This window comes from Salmo salar, unplaced genomic scaffold (genome assembly GCF_905237065.1).
Source record: "Salmo salar unplaced genomic scaffold, Ssal_v3.1, whole genome shotgun sequence".
Classification (NCBI taxonomy): domain Eukaryota; kingdom Metazoa; phylum Chordata; class Actinopteri; order Salmoniformes; family Salmonidae; genus Salmo; species Salmo salar.
Genome location: NW_025549708.1, coordinates 40,065 through 64,834, shown reverse-complemented (window position 1 = coordinate 64,834; position 24,770 = coordinate 40,065). Strand labels below are relative to the sequence as shown.

Below are 24,770 nucleotides of genomic sequence, written 5' to 3'. Positions count from 1 at the left end.
CGCTGATACTGGTACGGACCTTGTATTCCCAGTGATTCTAGCTCATATCTGTAAAAACGTCACATTGTACTTGTTTGCATCCCTCCAAGTCTTTTTTTTGTTTCAAAAATACCTGATGTTTTTTTCAATCAGTTATCTTTTCCTAAGTCCTTGTCCTTGCCAAAGAATCCGATTGGTTGTTACTGAAAATATATTGTCCGTGATTGGTTAGATTCTGATAATCCTCGTTGTATGGTTGGTTAATATCTCGATGCTACTTGTCAATAATGCCATATGATGATTGGTGGATTAGGTTTAAATCACATTTGATTGATGAGCATGAAATCCATTAAAATTCCTTTTACAACGACAGCTCATTGGTCCTATCGTTTGATTGGTTAAACCTCCATGGCGTCCCATCATCGGGTTCGCCGATTAGTCAGATTCAGATCTGTCCGATCATAAGTCTTTAAATGAAATTTTATTGGTCACATACACCTCAGCGAGTGTTCCCATTGGTCCTGAGGCGTGTATGGCGTCAGGCCCAGTTCCTCCATCTCTCTCCCATCTCCCCACAGCTCCCCTGTTGGTGGGAGGTTAGACATGCATCTGATTAACTTTAAAGAGTATAAAAAAAAGAGAAGAAAGAAGTTAACACTTGACACTGATCTAAGTTCAGCATTGTGTTGCTCCTTGTAATACTTCAGGTTACGATTCAGGGAAGAGTAAACTGATCCTAGATCTGTTTTGGAGAAAAACTTCTACCCAGAGTTTAGATTAGATGAAGTCAGTACGTGACTCCAGAGCAGAACTGCTCTCTCTTTTTCCCAAGGTGATCCATGGATCCATCTCCCTCCTCACCATCCACATTAATAGGATGTATTCAGCATCCAAAAGTTCAGATTCCATTAAATCGTATTTTGTTTTTTTGGGGGGGCGTTCAGTTAATTAACACCATTTATCTTTTTTATTCACACCTTATAGTCGTTTCTTCTTGGAGTTTAAGGTCCTAGTGTCCTTTTGTGGTTTTGTAGTTGTGTGGTGTCTTGTCTCCAAAACAAACCCAAACCCACTGAGCGGTCCTCTCTTCTTTAGGTGTTGTTATTATTGTTATTATTGTTATTATTCACAGCTGGTCAAAGTTCTCAACAAAAAAACTACAACAGAAATGGACCATTTCATTCCAATGTCTAGTAGTGGACTGTTCCATTTCACCAGAACAAACAGGGATGGAATGTTCCATTCCATCAGCAAAGGGGTGCAGCAGCAGTGGACTGATCCATCCATCCTGCTCTTACAGGTAGACCTCTCTACGGGAGAGCGTGAGGCATGACGTGGTCTTGTAGTCCCCGGTCCTCGTTAATGGTATAACCTCCGGAGGGTTGACCCTGCCCTGACCCCCCTATCCTCCTCGTGATGGCGTCTCCCGAACCCGGCGGAGCTGAACGTGTCGTACGACGCTGACGTCATCTTGCGGTTGAGTAGGTTCCGGTTGTGGTCGCCCATGTTCCGATTCATCCTGTCTCTGCCCACCAGGCTGCCGAGAGGATCCCCATTGGCTAACGGTAACCTCTGACCTCCTCCGCCGACTCCCACGCTGACTACGCCCGGTTCGGAACTCCCGGCGCTGCCGGCGCTCTCGCTGTCACTATCTTCCTCATCATCGTCGTCATGGTTATTGTTGTTGTCGTTGCCAGGGGAGGCGAAGGTGGACAGGCGGGGCGGCTCGCTGACGTGGCGCTGGCGCTGGTGTTGCCGAGGCGACGGGCGGACAGCGGCGGGCATCCAACAAGTGTCGGAGTGTCCAAACTCATCACACTCCCTAGTGCACTTCCCTGTCAGGGCTACGTCTGGGAGCTGTCTGGCATCTGGAGAAAGAGAAGGATGGAGGGAGGGAGGAGAGAGAGATATATTGTTAGAATATATTACAGAATCAATCAAACATATTTTAGCTGTCTGGCATCTACAGTTAAGTGGAGAGAGAAAGTATGTAAATATGGTATTTAAAACATATGGGAAATCTATTGGTGGTGAAGCATAACACTGTCATCATACTGGTAATAATACACAGCAACAACCACAGGTCGCTGAGAGAGGGAGAACTACTGTTAAAATATAATATAGACTCAAAGATGTCTAGACTCATAGCTGTGTGGCATCTACAATGGGAAGGGAGGGGTTAGAAGGAGATAATCTGTAAATATGGGTTTAGAAATTACAGATTATACTGGGTTGAATACATCTGGTAATATTCAACAATTTACCATTGCTTTTGAGAGAGAGAGAGACCGAAAGACAGACAGAGAGACAGACAGAGAGAGAGACAGAGAGAGACAGAGAGACACAGACAGAGAGACAGAGACACAGAGAGAGAGAGGCAGAGAGACAGAGAGAGAGAGGCAGAGAGACAGAGAGACAGACAGACAAACAGACAGACAGAGATACTTACATACTAGATATATAAAAGAGTGTATAGTGTATATAATTGAATAGAAAAATACTGACTGCATTCAAGGGATTCAAAGCATTTCCTAAAATATAATAACAAGTTCCAACAGCCCCAAAAGGTCAAAGGTTCAAATGTCAAAGGTCAATCTGTTAAGGACTGATGTCATATGTGAGAGGATTATGCCTACAGCAGACAGATTTATTTATTTAAAGGTGTCTCTAAATAATATTTAAAGGGATCTCTACATGTCATATGTGAGAGGATTATGCCTACAGGAAATGAATGCATCTAGACTTATTTAAAGGGATCTCTAGATATGTGAAGTGCATGGAGGGACACATTTAAAATGAGTAGGTCAGACTAATCACTGTAGACTGTTCTGAGGTCAGTTAAATGAGTAAGTCAGACTAATCTCTGTAGACTGACCTGAGGACAGTAAAGTGGTAATGTAGTAAGGTCAGTTAAATGAGTAGGTCAGACTAATCTCTGTAGACTGACCTGAGGACAGTAAAGTGGTAATGTATTAAGGTCAGTTAATTTAGTAGGTCAGACTAATCTCTGTAGACTGGTCATAGGTCATAGGTCACAGGTCAACGGTCATAGGTCATGATCCCATCATCACCGTCATTGTACTTTTCCCCTCTTATTAACATTCATATGGAAGCTGAAATGTAATTTCCTGAATAGAAGCTTCTAAGTTATTACATGACTTTTCCAAGAGTTTTCAGAGTGGATTTATAAGTGAAATGAGTTCCACAAATGTACCTCTATGTCCAATCGGAAACCTAGTTTACGTCCACAAAAAAATATTAAAACATGTATCAAATCAAACACGGTTTAATTACCATTTGACCCGAAATTAAACATAAATAAAAATATAGATTTATATCTACATTAAACACTGTCAATTAGAAGGGATGTTTTGTTAGTAGATAGAAGTTCTGGAAAACGTAGAGTCTTAACACCACACAAAGAAACACCAACACCAATACCAACACCAAACCAACACCAATACCAATACCAACACCAACACCTATACCAATACCAACACCAATACCAACACCAATACCAACACCAATACCAACACCAATACCAATACCAACACCAATACCAATACCAACACCAATACCAATACCAACACCAACACCAATACCAACACCAATACCAACACCAATACCAATACCAACACCAACACCAACACCTATACCAATACCAACACCAATACCAACACCAATACCAACACCAATACCAACACCAATACCAATACCAACACCAATACCAATACCAACACCAATACCAATACCAACACCAACACCAATACCAACACCAATACCAACACCAATACCAATACCAACACCAACACCAACACCTATACCAATACCAACACCAATACCAACACCAATACCAACACCAATACCAACACCAATACCAATACCAACACCAATACCAATACCAACACCAATACCAATACCAACACCAACACCAATACCAACACCAATACCAACACCAATACCAATACCAACACCAATACCAATACCAACACCAATACCAATACCAACACCAATACCAACACCAACACCAATACCAACACCAACACCAACACCAATACCAACACCAATACCAATACCAACACCAATACCAACACCAACACCAATACCAACACCAATACCAACACCAATACCAACACCAACACCAACACCAACACCAATACCAACACCAACACCAACACCAACACCAATACCAACACCTATACCAACACCAATACCAACACCAACACCAACACCAATACCAATACCAACACCAATACCAACACCAACACCAATACCAACACCAATACCAACACCAATACCAACACCAACACCAACACCAACACCAATACCAATACCAACACCAACACCTATACCAATACCAACACCAATACCAACACCAATACCAACACCAATACCAACACCAACACCTATACCAACACCAACACCTATACCAACACCAATACCAACACCAATACCAACACCAACACCTATACCAACACCAATACCAACACCAAACCAACACCAACACCAACACCAACACCAAACCAACACCAACACCAAACCAACACCAACACCAACACCAACACCAATACCAACACCAACACCAACACCAATACCAACACCAATACCAACACCAACACCAATACCAACACCAATACCAACACCAACACCTATACCAACACCAATACCAACACCAATACCAACACCAACACCTATACCAACACCAATACCAACACCAATACCAACACCAACACCAAACCAACACCAACACCAATACCAACACCAATACCAACACCAACACCTATACCAACACCAATACCAATACCAACACCAACACCTATACCAACACCAACACCAACACCAACACCAACACCAACACCAAACCAACACCAACACCAATACCAACACCAATACCAACACCAACACCAACACCAATACCAACACCAACACCAATACCAACACCAACACCAATACCAACACCAATACCAATACCAATACCAACACCAATATCAAACCAACACCAATACCAACACCAACACCAACACCTATACCAACACCAACACCAACCAATATCAAACCAACACCTATACCAACACCAATACCAACACCAACACCAATACCAACACCAACACCAATACCAACACCAAACCAACACCTATACCAACACCAAACCAACACCAACACCAATACCAACACCAATACCAACACCAACACCAATATCAATACCAACACCAACACCAACACCAATACCAACACCAAACCAACACCTATACCAACACCAAACCAACACCAACACCAATACCAACACCAATACCAACACCAACACCAACACCAACACCAATATCAAACCAACACCTATACCAACACCAATACCAACACCAACACCAATACCAACACCAATACCAACACCAATACCAACACCAACACCAATACCAACACCAACACCAACACCAATACCAACACCAATACCAACACCAAACCAACACCAACACCAATACCAACACCAACACCAATACCAACACCAACACCAACACCAATACCAACACCAATACCAACACCAACACCAATACCAACACCAATACCAACACCAACACCAATACCAACACCAACACCAATACCAACACCAACACCAACACCAACACCAATACCAACACCAACACCAATACCAACACCAATACCAACACCAACACCAATACCAACACCAACACCAACACCAACACCAACACCAACACCAATACCAACACCAACACCAATACCAACACCAAACCAACACCAATACCAACACCAAACCAACACCAATACCAAACCAACACCTATACCAACACCAACACCAATACCAACACCTATACCAAACCAACACCAACACCAACACCAACACCAATACCAACACCAACACCAATACCAACACCAACACCAACACCAATACCAACACCAAACCAACACCAATACCAACACCAATACCACACCAACACCAATACCAACACCAATACCAACACCAATACCAACACCAACACCAATACCAACACCAACACCAACACCTATACCAACACCAACACCAATACCACACCAACACCAATACCAACACCAACACCAATACCAACACCAAACCAACACCAATACCAACACCAATACCACACCAACACCAATACCAACACCAATACCAACACCAATACCAACACCAACACCAACACCAATACCAACACCAACACCAACACCAATACCAACACCAACACCAATACCAACACCAATACCAATACCAACACCAATACCAACACCAATACCAACACCAATACCAACACCAACACCTATACCAACAACCAACACCAACACCAATATCAACACCAACACCAATATCAACACCAACACCTATACCAAACCAACACCAATACCAATACCAATACCAACACCAACACCAACACCAACACCTATACCAACACCAATACCAACACCAATACCAACACCAACACCAACACCAATATCAACACCAATACCAACACCAATACCAACACCAACACCAACACCAACACCAAACCAACACCAACACCAACACCAATACCAATACCAATACCAACACCAATACCAACACCAATACCAACACCAATACCAACACCAACACCAACACCAACACCAATACCAACACCAATACCAACACCAATACCACACCAACACCAATACCAATACCAACACCAATACCAACACCAATACCAACACCAACACCAACACCAACAACCAACACCAATACCAATATCAACACCAACACTAACACTAACACCAACAACCAACACCAAACCAACACTAACACCAATACCAACACCAACACCAACACCAACACCAATACCAACACCAATACCAACACCAACACCAACACCAAACCAACACCAATACCAATACCAACACCTATACCAACACCAACACCAACACCAACAACCAACACCAATATCAACACCAAACCAACACCAATACCAATACCAACACCTATACCAACACCAACACCAACACCAACAACCAACACCAAACCAACACTAACACCAATACCAACACCAACACCAACACCAACACCAACACCAATATCAACACCAACACCAACACCAAACCAACACCAATACCAATACCAACACCTATACCAACACCAACACCAACACCAACAACCAACACCAAACCAACACTAACACCAATACCAACACCAACACCAACACCAACACCAACACCAATATCAACACCAACACCAACACCAAACCAACACCAATACCAATACCAACACCAACACCAACACCAACAACCAACACCAAACCAACACTAACACCAATACCAACACCAACACCAACACCAATACCAACACCAATACCAACACCAACACCAAACCAACACCAACAACCAACACCAAACCAACACCAACACCAACACCAATACCAACACCAATACCAACACCAACACCAACACCAACAACCAACACCAAACCAACACTAACACTAACACCAATACCAAAACCAACACCAACCAATAATAATTTCACCCCTCAAATTCCCCTTTGTGTCACCATGAGAGACGCAGAGAGAGAGAGCTACAGCACTGTGTCCTGGTTGAAAGGACATATTTGGGTTGCTGATTGGCTGGCAGTGTTTGCAGAGCTCTCTGTAAAGGAGGCTACAGAGCCTCATCTAAACAAACACACATAGGCTTGGTCATTACAGACTTCTCTAAAAATGTGTCCAAGTCAAGCGGTATTGGGACTCACAACAGACAATACAAAACACAGCCAGAGAGAGAGAGAGAGAGCGAAAGAGAGAGATAGAAAGAGACATGTGCATTGGAGCATTCTTGCTTCCAAATGAGAAAAACAACCAACATGAAAAGAACGATGGATGACTCTGTCAAGGCCTCAGAGAGAAAGTGATAGAGAGAGAGAGAAAGAAATAAAGATGTAGACAGAAAAATAGAGAGAGAGACAGGGGGAGAGAAAGAGAGAGACCAAAAAAGCATGTTTCATAGTACTCAGAACCCTGAGAAATGACTAAGGGTGTTGAGTGTGTTTACGGTGTTTAAGGGTGTTTGATGGTGTTGAAGGTGTTGAGGGTGTTGAGGGTGTTGAGGGTGTTGAGGGTGTTGAGGGTGGTTGAGGGTGTTTGAGGGTGTTCGAAGGTGTTGAGGGCATTGATGGCGTTGAGGGTGTTGAGGGTGGTTGAGGGTGTTGAGGGCATTGATGGCGTTGAGGGTGGTTGAGGGTGTTGAGGGTGTTTGAGGGTGTTGAGGGTGGTTGAGGGTGTTGAGGGTGGTTGAGGGTGTTGAGGGCGTTGAGGGTGTTGAGGGTGTTGAGGGTGTTCGAAGGTGTTGAAGGTGTTAACGGTGGTTGAGGTTGTTTGAGGGCGTTGAGGGCGTTGAGGGCGTTGAGGGTGTTGAGGGCGTTGAGGGTGTTGAGGGTGGTTGAGGGTGTTGAGGGCGTTGAGGGTGGTTGAGGGCGTTGAGGGCGTTGAGGGTGTTGAGGGCGTTGAGGGCATTGATGGCGTTGAGGGTGGTTGAGGTTGTTTAAGGGTGTTTAGGCTGTTTGAGGGTGTTGAGGGTGTTAACGGTGTTGAGGGTGTTAACGGTGTTGAGGGTGTTAACGGTGTTGAGGGTGTTAACGGTGTTTGAGGGTGTTTAGGCTGTTTACGGTGTATTGAATAAGTTTGTTTTTCTCTTTGATGTCTTTGTAGTATGTTGACATGTATGTTGACCTGTAAACTGTGGTTGTGTTGTTGCTCTAAAAATGTGTGTGTTGTTCTATAGGTGTGTTGTTCTATAGATGTGTGTTGTTCTATAGATGTGTGTGTTGTTCTATAGATGTGTTGTTCTATAGATGTGTGTGTTGTTCTACAGGTGTGTTGTTCTATAGATGTGTGTGTTGTTCTACAGGTGTGTTGTTCTATAGATGTGTGTGTTGTTCTATAGGTGTGTTGTTCTATATGTGTGTTGTTCTATAGGTGTGTTGTTCTACAGGTGTGTTGTTCTACAGGTGTGTTGTTCTATAGGTGTGTTGTTCTACAGGTGTGTTGTTCTACAGGTGTGTGTGTTGTTCTACAGGTGTGTGTGTTGTTCTATAGGTGTGTGTGTTGTTCTATAGGTGTGTGTGTTGTTCTATAGGTGTGTTGTTCTACAGGTGTGTGTGTTGTTCTATAGGTGTGTGTGTTGTTCTATAGGTGTGTTGTTCTATAGCTGTGTTGTTCTACAGGTGTGTGTGTTGTTCTATAGGTGTGTTGTTCTATAGGTGTGTTGTTCTACATGTGTGTGTGTTGTTCTACAGGTGTGTGTGTTGTTCTATAGGTGTGTTGTTCTATAGGTGTGTTGTTCTATAGGTGTGTGTGTTGTTCTATAGGTGTGTTGTTCTATAGGTGTGTTGTTCTACAGGTGTGTTGTTCTATAGGTGTGTTGTTCTATAGGTGTGTGTGTTGTTCTATAGGTGTGTTGTTCTACAGGTGTGTGTGTTGTTCTATAGCGTGTGTTGTTCTATAGGTGTGTTGTTCTACAGGTGTGTGTGTTGTTCTACAGGTGTGTTGTTCTACAGGTGTGTTGTTCTATAGGTGTGTGTGTTGTTCTACAGGTATGTGTGTTGTTCTATAGGTGTGTTGTTCTACAGGTGTGTGTGTTGTTCTATATGTGTGTTGTTCTACAGGTGTGTGTGTTGTTCTATAGGTGTGTTGTTCTATAGGTGTGTTGTTCTACAGGTGTGTGTTGTTCTATAGGTGTGTTGTTCTATAGGTGTGTTGTTCTACAGGTGTGTTGTTCTATAGGTGTGTTGTTCTACAGGTGTGTGTGTTGTTCTACAGGTGTGTGTGTTGTTCTATAGGTGTGTTGTTCTATAGGTGTGTTGTTCTATAGGTGTGTTGTTCTACAGGTGTGTGTGTTGTTCTACAGGTGTGTTGTTCTATAGGTGTGTTGTTCTATAGGTGTGTTGTTCTACAGGTGTGTGTGTTGTTCTATAGGTGTGTTGTTCTATAGGTGTGTTGTTCTACAGGTGTGTGTGTTGTTCTATAGGTGTGTTGTTCTATAGGTGTGTTGTTCTATAGGTGTGATGTTCTATAGGTGTGATGTTCTATAGGTGTGTTGTTCTACAGGTGTGTTTGTTGTTCTATAGGTGTGTGTGCTGTTCTATAGGTGTGTTTGTTGTTCTATAGGTGTGTGTGCTGTTCTATAGGTGTGTTTGTTGTTCTATAAGTGTGTTGTTCTATAGATGTGTGTGTTGTTCTATAGGTGAGAGTGTGTTCTATATGTGTGTTGTTCTATAGGTGTGTTGTTCTATAGGTGTGTTGTTCTATAGGTGTGTTGTTCTATAGGTGTGTTGTTCTACAGGTGTGTGTGTTGTTCTATAGATGTGTGTGTTGTTCTATAGGTGTGTGTGCTGTTCTATAGGTGTGTGTTTTTCTATAGGTGTGATGTTCTATAGGTGTGTGTGCTGTTCTATAGGTGTGTTGTTCTATAGGTGTGTTGTTCTATAGGTGTGTTGTTCTATAGGTGTGTTGTTCTATAGGTGTGCTGTCCTATAGGTGTGTTTGTTGTTCTATAGGTGTGTTGTTCTACAGGTGTGATGTTCCATAGGTGTGTGTGTTGTTCTATATGTCTGTGTGTTTTGTTCAATAGGTGTGTGTGTTGTTCTGTAGGTGTGTTGTTCTGCAGGTGTGTGTGTGTTGTTCTATAGGTGTGTGTGTTGTTCTATATGTGTGTGTTGTTCTATAGGTGCATTTGTTGTTCTATAGATGTGTTGTTCTATAGGTGTGTTGTTCTATTGCTGTGTGTATTGTTCTATAGGTGTGTTGTTCTATAGGTGTGTTGTTATATAGGTGTGTTGTTCTATAGGTGTGTTGTTCTATAGGTGTGTTGTTCTATAGGTGTGTTGTTCTACAGGTGTGTTGTTCTATAGATGTGTGTGTTGTTCTATAGGTGTGTTGTTCTATATGTGTGTTGTTCTACAGGTGTGTTGTTCTACAGGTGTGTTGTTCTATAGGTGTGTTGTTCTACAGGTGTGTTGTTCTACAGGTGTGTGTGTTGTTCTACAGGTGTGTGTGTTGTTCTATAGGTGTGTGTGTTGTTCTATAGGTGTGTGTGTTGTTCTATAGGTGTGTTGTTCTATAGGTGTGTTGTTCTACAGGTGTGTGTGTTGTTCTATAGGTGTGTGTGTTGTTCTATAGGTGTGTTGTTCTATAGCTGTGTTGTTCTACAGGTGTGTGTGTTGTTCTATAGGTGTGTTGTTCTATAGGTGTGTTGTTCTACAGGTGTGTGTGTTGTTCTACAGGTGTGTGTGTTGTTCTATAGGTGTGTTGTTCTATAGGTGTGTTGTTCTATAGGTGTGTGTGTTGTTCTATAGGTGTGTTGTTCTATAGGTGTGTTGTTCTACAGGTGTGTTGTTCTATAGGTGTGTTGTTCTATAGGTGTGTGTGTTGTTCTATAGGTGTGTTGTTCTACAGGTGTGTTGTTCTACAGGTGTGTGTGTTGTTCTATAGCGTGTGTTGTTCTATAGGTGTGTTGTTCTACAGGTGTGTGTGTTGTTCTACAGGTGTGTTGTTCTACAGGTGTGTTGTTCTATAGGTGTGTGTGTTGTTCTACAGGTATGTGTGTTGTTCTATAGGTGTGTTGTTCTACAGGTGTGTGTGTTGTTCTATATGTGTGTTGTTCTACAGGTGTGTGTGTTGTTCTATAGGTGTGTTGTTCTATAGGTGTGTTGTTCTACAGGTGTGTGTTGTTCTATAGGTGTGTTGTTCTATAGGTGTGTTGTTCTACAGGTGTGTTGTTCTATAGGTGTGTTGTTCTACAGGTGTGTGTGTTGTTCTACAGGTGTGTGTGTTGTTCTATAGGTGTGTTGTTCTATAGGTGTGTTGTTCTACAGGTGTGTGTGTTGTTCTACAGGTGTGTTGTTCTATAGGTGTGTTGTTCTATAGGTGTGTTGTTCTATAGGTGTGTTGTTCTACAGGTGTGTGTGTTGTTCTATAGGTGTGTTGTTCTATAGGTGTGTTGTTCTACAGGTGTGTGTGTTGTTCTATAGGTGTGTTGTTCTATAGGTGTGTTGTTCTATAGGTGTGATGTTCTATAGGTGTGATGTTCTATAGGTGTGTTGTTCTACAGGTGTGTTTGTTGTTCTATAGGTGTGTGTGCTGTTCTATAGGTGTGTTTGTTGTTCTATAGGTGTGTGTGCTGTTCTATAGGTGTGTTTGTTGTTCTATAAGTGTGTTGTTCTATAGATGTGTGTGTTGTTCTATAGGTGAGAGTGTGTTCTATATGTGTGTTGTTCTATAGGTGTGTTGTTCTATAGGTGTGTTTGTTCTATAGGTGTGTTGTTCTATAGGTGTGTTGTTCTACAGGTGTGTGTGTTGTTCTATAGATGTGTGTGTTGTTCTATAGGTGTGTGTGCTGTTCTATAGGTGTGTGTTTTTCTATAGGTGTGATGTTCTATAGGTGTGTGTGCTGTTCTATAGGTGTGTTGTTCTATAGGTGTGTTGTTCTATAGGTGTGTTGTTCTATAGGTGTGTTGTTCTATAGGTGTGTTGTTCTATAGGTGTGCTGTCCTATAGGTGTGTTTGTTGTTCTATAGGTGTGTTGTTCTACAGGTGTGATGTTCCATAGGTGTGTGTGTTGTTCTATATGTCTGTGTGTTTTGTTCAATAGGTGTGTGTGTTGTTCTGTAGGTGTGTTGTTCTGCAGGTGTGTGTGTGTTGTTCTATAGGTGTGTGTGTTGTTCTATATGTGTGTGTTGTTCTATAGGTGCATTTGTTGTTCTATAGATGTGTTGTTCTATAGGTGTGTTGTTCTATTGCTGTGTGTATTGTTCTATAGGTGTGTTGTTCTATAGGTGTGTTGTTATATAGGTGTGTTGTTCTATAGGTGTGTTGTTCTATAGGTGTGTTGTTCTACAGGTGTGTTGTTCTATAGATGTGTGTGTTGTTCTATAGGTGTGTTGTTCTATATGTGTGTTGTTCTACAGGTGTGTTGTTCTACAGGTGTGTTGTTCTATAGGTGTGTTGTTCTACAGGTGTGTTGTTCTACAGGTGTGTGTGTTGTTCTACAGGTGTGTGTGTTGTTCTATAGGTGTGTGTGTTGTTCTATAGGTGTGTGTGTTGTTCTATAGGTGTGTTGTTCTATAGGTGTGTTGTTCTACAGGTGTGTGTGTTGTTCTATAGGTGTGTGTGTTGTTCTATAGGTGTGTTGTTCTATAGCTGTGTTGTTCTACAGGTGTGTGTGTTGTTCTATAGGTGTGTTGTTCTATAGGTGTGTTGTTCTACAGGTGTGTGTGTTGTTCTACAGGTGTGTGTGTTGTTCTATAGGTGTGTTGTTCTATAGGTGTGTTGTTCTACAAGTGTGTTGTTCTATAGGTGTGTTGTTCTATAGGTGTGTGTGTTGTTCTATAGGTGTGTTGTTCTATAGGTGTGTTGTTCTACAGGTGTGTGTGTTGTTCTATAGGTGTGTGTGTTGTTCTATAGGTGTGTTGTTCTATAGGTGTGTTGTTCTACAGGTGTGTTGTTCTATAGGTGTGTTGTTCTATAGGTGTGTGTGTTGTTCTATAGGTGTGTTGTTCTACAGGTGTGTTGTTCTACAGGTGTGTGTGTTGTTCTATAGGTGTGTTGTTCTATAGGTGTGTTGTTCTACAGGTGTGTGTGTTGTTCTACAGGTGTGTTGTTCTACAGGTGTGTTGTTCTATAGGTGTGTGTGTTGTTCTACAGGTATGTGTGTTGTTCTATAGGTGTGTTGTTCTACAGGTGTGTGTGTTGTTCTATATGTGTGTTGTTCTACAGGTGTGTGTGTTGTTCTATAGGTGTGTTGTTCTATAGGTGTGTTGTTCTACAGGTGTGTGTTGTTCTATAGGTGTGTTGTTCTATAGGTGTGTTGTTCTACAGGTGTGTTGTTCTATAGGTGTGTTGTTCTACAGGTGTGTGTGTTGTTCTACAGGTGTGTGTGTTGTTCTATAGGTGTGTTGTTCTATAGGTGTGTTGTTCTATAGGTGTGTTGTTCTACAGGTGTGTGTGTTGTTCTACAGGTGTGTTGTTCTATAGGTGTGTTGTTCTATAGGTGTGTTGTTCTACAGGTGTGTGTGTTGTTCTATAGGTGTGTTGTTCTATAGGTGTGTTGTTCTACAGGTGTGTGTGTTGTTCTATAGGTGTGTTGTTCTATAGGTGTGTTGTTCTATAGGTGTGATGTTCTATAGGTGTGATGTTCTATAGGTGTGTTGTTCTACAGGTGTGTTTGTTGTTCTATAGGTGTGTGTGCTGTTCTATAGGTGTGTTTGTTGTTCTATAGGTGTGTGTGCTGTTCTATAGGTGTGTTTGTTGTTCTATAAGTGTGTTGTTCTATAGATGTGTGTGTTGTTCTATAGGTGAGAGTGTGTTCTATATGTGTGTTGTTCTATAGGTGTGTTGTTCTATAGGTGTGTTGTTCTATAGGTGTGTTGTTCTATAGGTGTGTTGTTCTACAGGTGTGTGTGTTGTTCTATAGGTGTGTTGTTCTATAGGTGTGTTGTTCTACAGGTGTGTGTGTTGTTCTATAGATGTGTGTGTTGTTCTATAGGTGTGTGTGCTGTTCTATAGGTGTGTGTTTTTCTATAGGTGTGATGTTCTATAGGTGTGTGTGCTGTTCTATAGGTGTGTTGTTCTATAGGTGTGTTGTTCTATAGGTGTGTTGTTCTATAGGTGTGTTGTTCTATAGGTGTGCTGTCCTATAGGTGTGTTTGTTGTTCTATAGGTGTGTTGTTCTACAGGTGTGATGTTCCATAGGTGTGTGTGTTGTTCTATATGTCTGTGTGTTTTGTTCAATAGGTGTGTGTGTTGTTCTGTAGGTGTGTTGTTCTGCAGGTGTGTGTGTGTTGTTCTATAGGTGTGTGTGTTGTTCTATATGTGTGTGTTGTTCTATAGGTGCATTTGTTGTTCTATAGATGTGTTGTTCTATAGGTGTGTTGTTCTATTGCTGTGTGTATTGTTCTATAGGTGTGTTGTTCTATAGGTGTGTTGTTATATAGGTGTGTTGTTCTATAGGTGTGTTGTTCTATAGGTGTGTGTGTTGTTCTATAGGTGTGTTGTTATATAGGTGTGTTGTTCTATAGGTGTGTTGTTCTATAGGTGTGTGTGTGTTGTTCTACAGGTGTGTTGTTCTATTGGTGTTTGTGTTGTTCTATTGCTGTGTGTATTGTTCTATAGCTGTGTTGTTCTATAGGTGTGTTGTTCTATAGCTGTATTGTTCTATAGCTGTGTTGTTCTATAGGTGTGTTGTTCTATAGCTGTATTGTTCTATAGCTGTGTTGTTCCATAGGTGTTTGTGTTGTTCTATAGGTGTGTTGTTCTATAGCTGTGTTGTTCTATAGGTGTGTTGTTCTATAGGTGTGTGTGTGTTGTTCTACAGGTGTGTGTGTTGTTCTATAGCTGTGTTGTTCTATAGGTGTGTTGTTCTATAGGTGTGTTGTTCCATAGGTGTTTGTGTTGTTCTATAGGTGTGTTGTTCTATAGCTGTGTTGTTCTATAGGTGTGTTGTTCTATAGGTGTGTGTGTGTTGTTCTACAGGTGTGTTGTTCCATAGGTGTGTTGTTCTATAGGTGTTTGTGTTGTTCTATAGGTGTGTGTGTTGTTCTATAGGTCTGTGTTGTTCTATAGGTCTGTGTTGTATAGGTGTGTGTGTTGTTCTATAGGTGTGTTGTTCTACAGGTGTGTTGTTCCATAGGTGTGTTGTTCTATAGGTGTTTGTGTTGTTCTATAGGTGTTTGTGTTGTTCTATAGGTGTTTGTGTTGTTCTATAGGTCTGTGTTGTATAGGTGTGTGTGTGTTGTTCTACAGGTGTGTGTGTTGTTCTATAGCTGTGTTGTTCTATAGGTGTGTTGTTCTACAGGTGTGTTGTTCCATAGGTGTGTTGTTCTATAGGTGTTTGTGTTGTTCCATAGGTGTGTTTGTGTTGTTCTATAGGTGTGTGTGTTGTTCTATAGGTCTGTGTTGTTCTATAGGTGTTTGTGTTGTTCTATAGGTGTTTGTGTTGTTCTATAGGTCTGTGTTGTATAGGTGTGTGTGTTGTTATATCGCTGTTTGATTTTTCTATGAGCAGTATTATGTTTGTGCATTCTGTGTAGGAGTGTGTGAGTCTGCGTGTCATGTCCTGACCCTAGTAAGATGTAATTTTCTAATGTAGAGTAGGTCAGGGCGTGACAGGGGGTGTTTTGTCTATGTTTTCTATTTCTATGTTTAAGTTCTAGTTTTTCTATTTCTATTTTGGGATTTTTGGGTTGATCTCCAATTGGAGGCAGCTGGTCCTCATTGTCTCTAACTGGAGATCATATTTCAGTAGGGGTTTTTCTTCCTGGGTTTTGTGGGTTATTATATTTTGAGTAGTGTTTGTTTCTCTCTACGTCACGTTTTTTTTTTGTTGTCATATTCAGTTATTTATGCATTGCAAAGTTACAGATTAAATAAAATGTGGAACTACAACCACGCTGCACTTTGGTCTGCTCCTTTAGACAACTGTGACAGAATAACCCACCATCAAATGACCAAGCAGCGTGGGCAGGAGGACTGGATTAAGCAGCGTGCCCGGGAGGAGATGGCATCCTGGTTGCTGGAGGAGATGGAGGAAAGGATAGACTGGACTTGGGAGCAGGTATTGGAGAGATACAACAGCCTGCCGGGGAAGCAGGTGGAGGCACGATACCAATGGCGAGGCAAGTGTGAGATTTTTTTTTTGGGGGGGGGCACACGGGGAGATTGGCAGAGTCAGGATGGAGACCTGAGCCAACTCCCCGTGCTTACTGTGGGGGGCGAGTGATCGAGCAAGCACCATGTTATACTGAGATACGCACTGTGTCGCCAGTGCGCAGCTACAGCCCGGTACGCTCGGTGCAAGCTCCTCACAGGTGCCGTGCTAGAGTTGGCATTCAGCCAGGAAGGGGTATGCCTGCTCAGCGTTCCTGGTCTCTGGTCCGTCTTCTCGGCCCAGGTTATCCTGCGCCAGCTCTACGCACGGTACCCCCAGTTTGCCAACACAAACCCGTGCGACCTGTCACAACGCCTCGCGCTTGTCGGGCTACGGGGGGTATCCAGCCAGGACGGGTTGTGCCAGCCATAAGCTCCAGATCTCCAGTGCACCTCCACGACCCAGTATACCCTGTGCCTGCTCTGCGCACCTGGCCTCCGGCGACGCTCTCCAGTCCGGAGCCTCCAGCAACGTTCCCTAGTCCAGAACTCCCAGCGACGTTCCCTAGTCCGGTGAGACCTATTCGAGCTCCACGAAGGAAGCCTCCAGCAACGTTCTATGGTCCGAAGCCTGTAGAGATGATCCATGGCAAGAAGCCTGTAGGGATGATCCATGGCAAGAAGCCTGTGGGGTTGATCCATGGCCCGGAGCCTGTAGAGATGATCCATGGCGCGAAGCCTTCAGTGATGATCCATGGCGCAGAACCTGTAGGGATGATCCATGGCACGGAGCCTGCAATGACGGTCCACAGTTCGGACCCTGCAATGACGGTCCACAGTTCACACCCTCCTGAGACGGTCACGGTCCGGAACCTCCTGAGACAGTCTACAGTCCGGAACCTCCTGACACGGCCTACAGTCAGGAACCTCCTGAGACGGCCTCCCTACCCTCCCTTTTGTTTTGTTATGTTGTTATGTTGTTATGTTGCATTCGGAGTCTGCACCTTTGGGGGGGGGTACTGTCACGTCCTGACCCTAGTAAGATGTCATTTTCTATAGCCGTGACACTGCGTTTGAGTACACACAGTATCTCTGTGTGTGAGTGTTTGTGTGTGTGTGTCTCAGGTGTGTGTGTGTTCCCTCTCCCTCACCGTTCTCCACATGTTCCTCCTCTCCTACACTTCCCTCAGGTGTGGTCCTCTCGTACCCCTCCTCAGGGAGAGACAGCGCCCCCACACGGGGTCCAGATGAACCCTTACTGCTGGGGGTCTCAGAGTCCTCTGCAGCGCTGTCATAGCAACCACCGTCCTGAGGCCCCGGGACCACAGAGAACGTCACCCTCCGCAGGGTAGCCTGGACGGAGAAAGAGAGGGGAAGAGAGAGGGAGGGGGAGGTAGAGAGGTCTGTTAGAATGGGAGTATACATCTGGGATTAGGTCATTAAAACATCAGATTAGAGAAAATACAACAGTCACTTCAGCTGGTCACTGAGAAAAGAGGGGGAGAGAGAGAGAGATAGAGGGAGAGAGGGATAGAGAGAAACAGAGAGAGGAAGAGAGAGGGAGAGGAAGAAAGAGAGGGGAATAGAGAGAGAGACTGTGAGAGAGACAGAGAGAGAAAGAGGGAGATAGAAAGAGAGAGAAAGAGGGAGTGTAGGTTAAATACCACACTTTGAACTGGCAACAAGAAACACACACACAGACACAGACAAACACACACGCACACACACACACACACACACACACACACACACACACACACACACACACACACACACACACACACACACACACACACACACACACACACACAACTTTGTTCTTCCTTGAGAAGAGTGTATCTAATTCCACAGAGTGAGAATAGAACCATTGAAACCCTGAAGGGGTCATTCTGGAACAGGAAACCTATTTCTACATTACCCTCTATCTCTGCTCACACACTGCTAGCTCTGTGGAAAATTACTACCGGACAAATTAGCTGCCCATTAAATTCCCTCTTCAATTTTTACAACAGAGAGATAGCAGGGAGAGAAAACGAGAGAGAGAAAAAGAAAGAGAGAGAAAAGCGAGAGAACTGAAGTAATGCTAACAGATTACAGATCGGTAAAAACTCAGAAAACTCAGAAAGATGATGGACAAGACGGATGAATTACATCCATTCCCAGATGATCACTGCAGGAAACATTCAGTCCAATCAACATGAGAGGAAAGGAGATGAGACCTCCCTCCCTCCCTGCCTTCCTCTGTCCCTCCATCCATCCATCCCTCACTCCCTGCCTCCATCCCTCCCTCCATCCATCCCTCTCTCCCTACCTACCTACCTCCCTTCCTTCCTACCTCCCTCCCTTCCTTCCTTCCTTCCTACCTCCCTCCCTCCCTCCCTCCCTCCCTCCCTCCCTCCCTCCCTCCCTTCCTTCCTTCCTTCCTTCCTCCCTCCCTCCATCCCTCCCTCCATCCATCCCTCTCTCCCTACCTACCTACCTACCTCCCTTCCTTCCTTCCTTCCTTCCTTCCTTCCTTCCTTCCTTCCTTCCTTCCTTCCTCCCTCCCTCCTCCCTCCCTCCCTCCCTCCCTCCCTCCCTCCCTCCCTCCCTCCCTCCCTCCCTCCCAGCCTCCCTCCCTCCCTCCCTCCATCTCTGGCAGCCTCCCTCCCTCCCTCCCTCCCTCCCTCCCTCCCTCCCTCCCTCCCTCCCTCCCTCCCTCCCTCCCTCCCTCCCTCCATCTCTGGCAGCCTCCCTCCCTCCCTCCCTCCATCTCTGGCAGCCTCCCTCCCTCCCTGCCTCCCTCCCCTCCCTCCATCTCTGGCAGCCTCCCTCCCTCCCTCCCTCCCTCCCTCCCTCCCTCCCTCCCTCCCTCCCTCCCTCCCTCCCTCCCTCCATCCCTCCATCTCTGGCAGCCTCCCTCCCTCCCTCCCTCCATCTCTGGCAGCCTCCCTCCCTCCCTCCCTCCCTCCCTCCCTCCCTCCCTCCCTCCCTCCCTCCCTCCCTCCCTCTCTCCCTCCCTCCCTCCCTCTCTGGCAGCCTCCCTCCCTCCCTCCATCTCTGGCAGCCTCCCTCCCTCCCTCCATCTCTGGCAGCCTCCCTCCCTCCCTCCCTCCATCTCTGGCAGCCTCCCTCCCTCCCTCCATCTGGCAGCCTCCCTCCCTCCCTCCATCTCTGGCAGCCTCCCTCCCTCCCTCCCTCCCTCCCTCCCTCCCTCCCTCCCTCCCTCCCTCCCTGTCATTGCAGGAAGAAGCTGCAGGTCAAACATGTTTCTTATTAGGTTGAAGTTCAAACTACAGAACATGAGCTAATGTCAAATCACACACACTAATTATATTCCCTTTTCTTATCCTCCCTCCTGTCTCACGCTGTCCCTCTCTGTCCCTCTCTGTCCCTCTCTGTCCCTCTCTGTCCCTCTCTGTCCCTCCTGTCTCACGCTGTCCCTCTCTGTCCCTCTCTGTCCCTCTCTGTCCCTCTCTGTCCCTCTCTGTCCCTCCTGTCAGTCTCTGTCCCTCTCTGTCCCTCTCTGTCTCTCTCTGTCCCTCTCTGTCCCTCTCTGTCCCTCCTGTCTCACGCTGTCCCTCTCTGTCCCTCTCTGTCCCTCTCTGTCCCTCCTGTCCCTCTCTGTCCCTCTCTGTCCCTCTCTGTCCCTCTCTGACCCTCTCTGTCCCTCTCTGTCCCTCTCTGTCAGTCTGGTTTATGATGTAGAGATTGATGTTGTGTCCTTGACTTCGCATGACTCCCTCTGCTTTCTCCAGCTCTATCCCTCATTCCCAATCATTCCATTCCCCCATCTCCCTCTACTCTCTCCCTCTCTCTTTCAAATCAGTCCATGTTACTAACAACATATCAGTCCATATGCTACCTACTAATATATCAGTCCATGTTACTACTAACACATCAGTCCATGTTACTACTAACATATCAGTCCATGTTACTACTAACATAGCAGTCCATCTTACTACTAACATATCAGTCCATGTGTTACTACTAACACATCAGTCCATGTTACTACTAACCCATCAGTCCATGTTACTACTAACACATCAGTCCATGTTACTACTAACACATCAGTCCATGTTACTACTAACACATCAGTCCATGTTACTACTAACACATCAGTCCATGTGTTACTACTAACACATCAGTCCATGTTACTACTAACATATCAGTCCATGTTACTACTAACATATCAGTCCATGTTACTACTAACACATCAGTCCATGTTACTACTAACATATCAGTCCATGTTACTACTAACATATCAGTCCATGTGTTACTTCTAACATATCAGTCCATGTTACTACTAACATATCAGTCCATGTTACTACTAACATATCAGTCCATGTGGTACTACTAATATATCAGTCCATGTTACTACTAACATATCAGTCCATGTTTCTACTAACACATCAGTCCATGTGTTACCTACTAACATATCAGTCCATGTTACTACTAACATATCAGTCCATGTTACTACTAACATATCAGTCCATGTTACTACTAACATATCAGTCCATGTTACTACTAACATATCAGTCCATGTTACTACTAACATATCAGTCCATGTGTTACCTACTAACATAGCAGTCCATGTGCTACCTACTAACATATCAGTCCATGTGCTACTTACTAACATATCAGTCCATGTTACTACTAACATATCAGTCCATGTTACTACTAACACATCAGTCCATGTGTTACTTCTAACATATCAGTCCATGTTACTACTAACATATCAGTCCATGTTACTACTAACATATCAGTCCATGTGGTACTACTAATATATCAGTCCATGTTACTACTAACATATCAGTCCATGTTACTACTAACACATCAGTCCATGTGTTACTACTAACACATCAGTCCATGTTACTACTAACATATCAGTCCATGTTACTACTAACATATCAGTCCATGTTACTACTAACACATCAGTCCATGTTACTACTAACATATCAGTCCATGTTACTACTAACATATCAGTCCATGTGTTACTTCTAACATATCAGTCCATGTTACTACTAACATATCAGTCCATGTTACTACTAACATATCAGTCCATGTGGTACTACTAATATATCAGTCCATGTTACTACTAACATATCAGTCCATGTTTCTACTAACACATCAGTCCATGTGTTACCTACTAACATATCAGTCCATGTTACTACTAACATATCAGTCCATGTTACTACTAACATATCAGTCCATGTTACTACTAACATATCAGTCCATGTTACTACTAACATATCAGTCCATGTTACTACTAACATATCAGTCCATGTGTTACCTACTAACATAGCAGTCCATGTGCTACCTACTAACATATCAGTCCATGTGCTACTTACTAACATATCAGTCCATGTTACTACTAACATATCAGTCCATGTTACTACTAACACATCAGTCCATGTTACTACTAACATATCAGTCCATGTTACTACTAACATATCAGTCCATGTGTTACTTCTAACATATCAGTCCATGTTACTACTAACATATCAGTCCATGTTACTACTAACATATCAGTCCATGTGGTACTACTAATATATCAGTCCATGTTACTACTAACATATCAGTCCATGTTTCTACTAACACATCAGTCCATGTGTTACCTACTAACATATCAGTCCATGTTACTACTAACATATCAGTCCATGTTACTACTAACATATCAGTCCATGTTACTACTAACATATCAGTCCATGTTACTACTAACATATCAGTCCATGTTACTACTAACATATCAGTCCATGTGTTACCTACTAACATAGCAGTCCATGTGCTACCTACTAACATATCAGTCCATGTGCTACTTACTAACATATCAGTCCATGTTACTACTAAAATATCAGTCCATGTTACTACTAACATATCAGTCCATGTTACTAACAACATATCAGTCCATGTTACTAACAACATATCAGTCCATGTTACTAACAACATATCAGTCCATGTGTTACCTACTAACATATCAGTCCATGTTACTACTAACATATCAGTTGATGTTACTACTAACATATCAGTCCATGTTACTACTAACATATCAGTCCATGTTACTAACAACATATCAGTCCATGTTACTAACAACATATCAGTCCATGTTACTAACAACATATCAGTCCATGTTACTACTAACATATCAGTCCATGTGTTACCTACTAACATATCAGTCCATGTTACTACTAACATATCAGCCCATGTTACTACTAACATATCAGTCCATGTTACTACTAACACATCAGTCCATGTTACTACTAACACATCAGTCCATGTTACTACTAACACATCAGTCCATGTGTTACTACTAACACATCAGTCCATGTTACTACTAACATATCAGTCCATGTTACTACTAACATATCAGTCCATGTTACTACTAACACATCAGTCCATGTTACTACTAACATATCAGTCCATGTTACTACTAACATATCAGTCCATGTGTTACTTCTAACATATCAGTCCATGTTACTACTAACATATCAGTCCATGTTACTACTAACATATCAGTCCATGTGGTACTACTAATATATCAGTCCATGTTACTACTAACATATCAGTCCATGTTTCTACTAACACATCAGTCCATGTGTTACCTACTAACATATCAGTCCATGTTACTACTAACATATCAGTCCATGTTACTACTAACATATCAGTCCATGTTACTACTAACATATCAGTCCATGTTACTACTAACATATCAGTCCATGTTACTACTAACATATCAGTCCATGTGTTACCTACTAACATAGCAGTCCATGTGCTACCTACTAACATATCAGTCCATGTGCTACTTACTAACATATCAGTCCATGTTACTACTAACATATCAGTCCATGTTACTACTAACACATCAGTCCATGTGTTACTTCTAACATATCAGTCCATGTTACTACTAACATATCAGTCCATGTTACTACTAACATATCAGTCCATGTGGTACTACTAATATATCAGTCCATGTTACTACTAACATATCAGTCCATGTTACTACTAACACATCAGTCCATGTGTTACTACTAACACATCAGTCCATGTTACTACTAACATATCAGTCCATGTTACTACTAACATATCAGTCCATGTTACTACTAACACATCAGTCCATGTTACTACTAACATATCAGTCCATGTTACTACTAACATATCAGTCCATGTGTTACTTCTAACATATCAGTCCATGTTACTACTAACATATCAGTCCATGTTACTACTAACATATCAGTCCATGTGGTACTACTAATATATCAGTCCATGTTACTACTAACATATCAGTCCATGTTTCTACTAACACATCAGTCCATGTGTTACCTACTAACATATCAGTCCATGTTACTACTAACATATCAGTCCATGTTACTACTAACATATCAGTCCATGTTACTACTAACATATCAGTCCATGTTACTACTAACATATCAGTCCATGTTACTACTAACATATCAGTCCATGTGTTACCTACTAACATAGCAGTCCATGTGCTACCTACTAACATATCAGTCCATGTGCTACTTACTAACATATCAGTCCATGTTACTACTAACATATCAGTCCATGTTACTACTAACACATCAGTCCATGTTACTACTAACATATCAGTCCATGTTACTACTAACATATCAGTCCATGTGTTACTTCTAACATATCAGTCCATGTTACTACTAACATATCAGTCCATGTTACTACTAACATATCAGTCCATGTGGTACTACTAATATATCAGTCCATGTTACTACTAACATATCAGTCCATGTTTCTACTAACACATCAGTCCATGTGTTACCTACTAACATATCAGTCCATGTTACTACTAACATATCAGTCCATGTTACTACTAACATATCAGTCCATGTTACTACTAACATATCAGTCCATGTTACTACTAACATATCAGTCCATGTTACTACTAACATATCAGTCCATGTGTTACCTACTAACATAGCAGTCCATGTGCTACCTACTAACATATCAGTCCATGTGCTACTTACTAACATATCAGTCCATGTTACTACTAAAATATCAGTCCATGTTACTACTAACATATCAGTCCATGTTACTAACAACATATCAGTCCATGTTACTAACAACATATCAGTCCATGTTACTAACAACATATCAGTCCATGTGTTACCTACTAACATATCAGTCCATGTTACTACTAACATATCAGTTGATGTTACTACTAACATATCAGTCCATGTT

The 24,770-nt window shown here is 42.8% G+C and overlaps 1 protein-coding gene across 1 annotated transcript; it reads right to left on the bottom strand.

The window, feature by feature from the left end:
• Window positions 1-1,338: 1,338 nt before the first annotated feature.
• On the bottom strand, window positions 1,339-17,933 carry LOC123738714 (uncharacterized; the record flags this gene model as incomplete). The annotated part of the gene is made up of 2 exons (XM_045713475.1): window positions 1,339-1,847; window positions 17,732-17,933. Coding segments are annotated over 2 exons (711 nt in total), but the record flags the coding sequence as incomplete, so codon positions are not given.
• Between the last annotated feature and the right edge of the window lie 6,837 nt (window positions 17,934-24,770).